We start from the raw sequence: 4420 nt of genomic DNA on the forward strand, positions 1-4420 counted from the left end.
GGGCACAGCTGCTGTGCCAGCACTGATCTGCCCCCAGCTCTGCACACAGACATTGCTGCTGCAGCTGCAGAGAAGGGAATAAAAGGGGGATCTCTGCAGAAGACTTGGCTGGGAGATCCTTGAGTTCCTTTAAAGCCACCAAGAGTGCAGCCCCTCACTGACACAGTGTGTGGCCATAGGGAAGGTGGAGATAAACAAAATGAGAAATGGCCCAAGGAATGTCTTGACTTTCTGGACAATAATAAAAATGTAAAACTAAGGGAAAAAAAAAAACCCATAACAAAACCAACCTATCAAGACTTTTATTCCAAATAATTTGCAGAAATTTGCCATCGCTTTAATGTTCCTGAAACCATCCAGTCATCAGTCTCCACACTGCAGCCTTGAGCTCCTGGTTCCTCAGGCTGTAGATGAGGGGGTTCAGGGCTGGAGCCACCACTGAGTACAGAACTGACAGGGCCAGATCCAGGGATGGGGAGGAGATGGAGGGGGGCTTCAGGTGAGCAAATATGGAAGTGCTGAGAAACAGAGAGAGCACAGCCAGGTGAGGGAGGCAGGTGGAAAAGGCTTTGTGCCGTCCCTGCTCAGAGGGGATCCTCAGCACAGCCCTGAAGATCTGCACATAGGAGAAAACAATGAATATAAAACAACCAAATGCTAAACAGGCACTTACTGCAAGAAGCCCAAGTTCCCTGAGGTAGGATTTGGAACAGGAGAGTTTGAGGATGTGTGCGATTTCACAGAAAAACTGTCCCAAAGCATTGCCATGGCACAGGGGCAGGGTAAATGTATTGGCTGTGTGCAGCAGTGAATAGAGAAAGGCACTGGCCCAGGCAGCTGCTGCCATGTGGGCACAAGCTCTGCTGCCCAGGAGGGTCCCGTAGTGCAGGGGTTTGCAGATGGACACGTAGCGGTCGTAGCACATGATGGTCAGGAGGGCAAGCTCTGATGCAAGGAAGAAGAAAATCAGAAAGACTTGGGCAGCACATCCTTTGTAGGAGATGTTCCTGGTGTCCCAGAGGGAATTGTGCATGGCTTTGGGGACAGTGGTGAGGATGGAGCCCAGGTCAGTGAGGGCCAGGTTGAGCAGGAAGAAGAACATGGGCGTGTGCAGGAGGTGGCCACAGGCTACGGCGCTGATGATGAGGCCGTTGCCCAGGAGGGCAGCCAGGGAGATGCCCAGGAAGAGGCAGAAGTGCAGGAGCTGCAGCTGCCGCCTGTCTGCCAATGCCAGCAGGAGGAAGTGGCTGATGGAGCTGCTGTTGGACATTTCATCACTCTGGCCATGGAGTCCTGTTGAAGGAGGAGACAGTGACAACTCAGGGGAGACTTTGCTGAGCAGTATCCAAGTCCTTTCTCCCACCCATGCCCCTGCTGCTCTGTGCCACCCAATTTTCCTTTTCTCAGAGCCCTTCCTTCAGCCCTGTGCCTGGAGCTCTGCTGGGATCTGGCCCCGTTGCTGTGATGAGCAGGGGCTCTGCCCATGGACACCGAGGGGTCAGCTCTGCTCTGCAGCACTGGGGTCATGGGAACAGGGGCAGGGGCCAGTCCTGGGCTTGGACTTCATCAGCCCAAACTGCTCCTGAGGCAGAGGAGCTTGGCAGCATCTCCTGTGCCAGGGCTAAGGAACGGTGATGGCCAAAGGCAGCTGGAGAGGGTTTCCTGCTGTGCCCAGGGAGATCAGAGAGAACTGTGCAAGGCAAGAGCATTGGCTGTAACTCAGTGAAGGGTGAGGGGAGCTGCTCTGTCACTCCATCTGTCCCCAGCTGCCCTTTCTGAGATCCAGGGCAGTCCCTGTGTTCCCCTGGAAATCAGCCTGACACAGCTGAGAGCAGAGGGAGCCACAGCAGAGCAAACTGGCTCAGCCTTTCTCAGAGTCTCAGCCCCACTCCTGGCCAAGGACACTCCTGTTCCCAGTGTCTTTTGGAGGCAGCTCACAGCTTGGATGGCATCCCCAGGACACAACAAGTGTCCTGTCCATGGCACTGCTGGAGGAGAGTCAGCTCATTCCCAGCATCCAGCCTGCCCTGCCCAGAGCTCCCTGGGGCAGAGGGAGCTGGGACACCCCATTTGCAGTGTCCTGGCATGGGGATCTCTTAAAAAAAAAGTAATCATGGAATAGTTTGCTTTGGAGAGGTCTTGAAATATCCCAGCACATCTTGGTGGCACTTTCCCCCCACTGCCTGCCCAGGGCTCTGCTGCCTGGAGCTGTCCCTGCCTGCAGCTGCTTCCCTGTGCCCGGGGCTGGGCCCTGCCAGTGCTGCCAGAGCCCAGCCCAGCCCTGGGGGCTCAGCTCTGCCCTGCAGAGCCCTCCCAGCTCAGGCACTGCCCAGGGGCAGCTCTGGCTCTGCAGGCTCTGATGGCAACATCAGAGCAGCCCTGAGGAGGCTGGAAAAGCGACACTGATGCTTCCTGCAAGGAACCCTCTGCTGATTTCTGTCACTGTCTGGTTTATTAAGGTCTGAGAGAAAAATGTTTTATTTTTCTCAACCTGAACTGAAAGATGAATATCTATGTGCAATTTGAAATCCAGGCAACCCAGAGCTGTAGATTAATAAAGCAGGATTTTCTCTTTTATGCAGCCCCTGACTTGCTGTGATCCCTCTATAATCTACTCAGAAATGTTCTGCAGTTAAATGTCATGCTGGGAGCAGTCCTGAACAATGCAGCATCCTCACCACACAAGGAGAACACTTCCATGCCTTACCAGCTGTCTCCTTCCACCCAGATCTTGTCCCCCAGTGCTGGGAGCAGCTCCCAGGGCTGGCTGAGAGCTGTCCCTGGCAGGCAGCAGAGTCCCTGGCCCAGCACAGCACCCTGGGCTGCAGGACCCTGCTCTGCAGGACAGCCCTGGGCACCCCTGGCTGCTCTGCACAAGAGATAATCAGAGAATGTACTCACAGAGTCTGTAGGCATTGGGATGTTGCAGCTTTAGGAGATCACTGCAGGAGCTGCAGCTGCCTTGTGTCCTGCAGCCAGAGGTTCCTGTGTCAAGGGCTGGGAGTGATTCTCCCTCAGTCACTTCTCAGCTCCTTCCCAGCCCTGAGTGATTGAAGCTCTCTGTGCCTGTGTGCTGTGCCCAGGGTGGCTGCAGGCAGTGCCCCAGCCCTGCTGGGCTGGGAGAAGAGTTGCTCATCAAGAGCAATGTGTTTTTAAGCTCTTCTTGGTTGCCAGGAGCTGCCTCTGTGCCAGGAGCCCAGCCCAGCTCAGCAGCACAGACACAGCACAAATATTTTAATGACCCTCTTGGGGCTTTGGTGTTGTTTACATCAGAATCAGTCCCTCAGAGTGTGCTCAAAAAACTTCTCAAGAACTCACAATCAGATTCAAAGTCCAAAGTTTCTTTAACTTTTAATGGGTCCCACTGAGGGACACAATTCACATGAAATTGTCCCCAAGTTCCAGTTAGAGCAAAACACTGGAGGCAGTGATGACAGGTGGGGACAAGTAAGGCAAAGTTGTCTCTAATGCTGAGCAAACCTGGATGTGTTTCATGAATGCAAAGGGCCAAGGCCTGAGCTCCAGCCCCTGCCAAGGCAGATCCTGTCCCTCCCTCCTTGCTCAGGGCTCTTCCCAGGGCACTGGGATGTGGGGATGTGCAATTCCAAGAGCAGCACCATGGGGTGGCCCCTGCCAGGCTGCTGAGCAGGGACAAGGAGGCAATGAGGCCCCAGGGCTGCAAGGGTCACTTGTCCCCTCCTGGCCTCAGTGCCAGGGCCAGCAGCCATGGCCAAAGTGCTGCAGGAGTTGGCTCTGTCAGGGCCTTTCAGCTGCTGCCCATCCCTGTGCCCTCTCCAGCCCAGGCTGTCCTACGGTGTCCATGCCCTGTGCCTCTGTCCCTGCAGGCTGTCGTCATCCCCCGGCTGCCCCACCTCGCTGGCCCCTTCCTTTGCTGACAGCTCTGTGTCCTGCCTGCCTCTGCCTGGGCACACAGAGCCTTGGACTGCTCCAGACTCCTTCTGGGAGATGTGTTGTACCACAGCCCTGCCCTGGGAGAGAAATTTTTTTCTCCTGGTGTCCAGTCTGGACTTCTCCAGCTGCCCTCTGCATATTTTTTTCTTTCTCTCTCTGTTTTCTGCCATGTCAAAATGATCCCCCATCTCTGAAATCAGCCTTCAAGCACTCCCAGGGCTCTGTCCCCTGTCCTCAGTCTCCACTGAGCACAGAGCTCCTTTGTCCCCATACAGTGGTCAAGGGCTTGAGGCCATGGGCACCTGGAAAAGAAGGACGGTTCCTTTCTTTAGGAAGGAAACCACAGAACCTCATTGTTTTGAAGGCAGATGAGAGGCACTCACCAGAGGCCAAGGCAAGCCAGACCTGTTTGTCCTTGCAGCTTTTTTTCTGAGAGCAACCTTTGGATATATGGGGAGTTTGGAGGTGGATTTCCATTTGAGCCATGAGTGCCTTTACCAGAATGACA

At 54.7% G+C, this 4420-nt stretch overlaps 1 protein-coding gene across 1 annotated transcript; it reads right to left on the reverse strand.

Annotated features, from left to right (window-relative positions):
* Positions 1–337: 337 nt before the first annotated feature.
* Positions 338–3106, reverse strand: LOC120747956 (olfactory receptor 14J1-like). The gene is made up of 2 exons (XM_040054018.2): positions 2902–3106; positions 338–1293 (listed from the first exon to the last, which is right to left on the reverse strand). Exon 2 carries the CDS (start codon positions 1268–1270, stop codon positions 338–340), a length of 933 nt encoding a protein of 310 aa, XP_039909952.1. The 5' UTR covers positions 1271–1293; positions 2902–3106.
* Between the last annotated feature and the right edge of the window lie 1314 nt (positions 3107–4420).

Source organism: Hirundo rustica, unplaced genomic scaffold (genome assembly GCF_015227805.2).
Source record: "Hirundo rustica isolate bHirRus1 unplaced genomic scaffold, bHirRus1.pri.v3 scaffold_336_arrow_ctg1, whole genome shotgun sequence".
Lineage (NCBI taxonomy): Eukaryota > Metazoa > Chordata > Aves > Passeriformes > Hirundinidae > Hirundo > Hirundo rustica.

Coding starts and splice junctions, on each gene's coding strand:
- LOC120747956 (XM_040054018.2), bottom strand. CDS start 1,270: ATGTCCAACAGCAGCTCCATCAGCCACTTCCTCCTGCTGGCATTGGCA.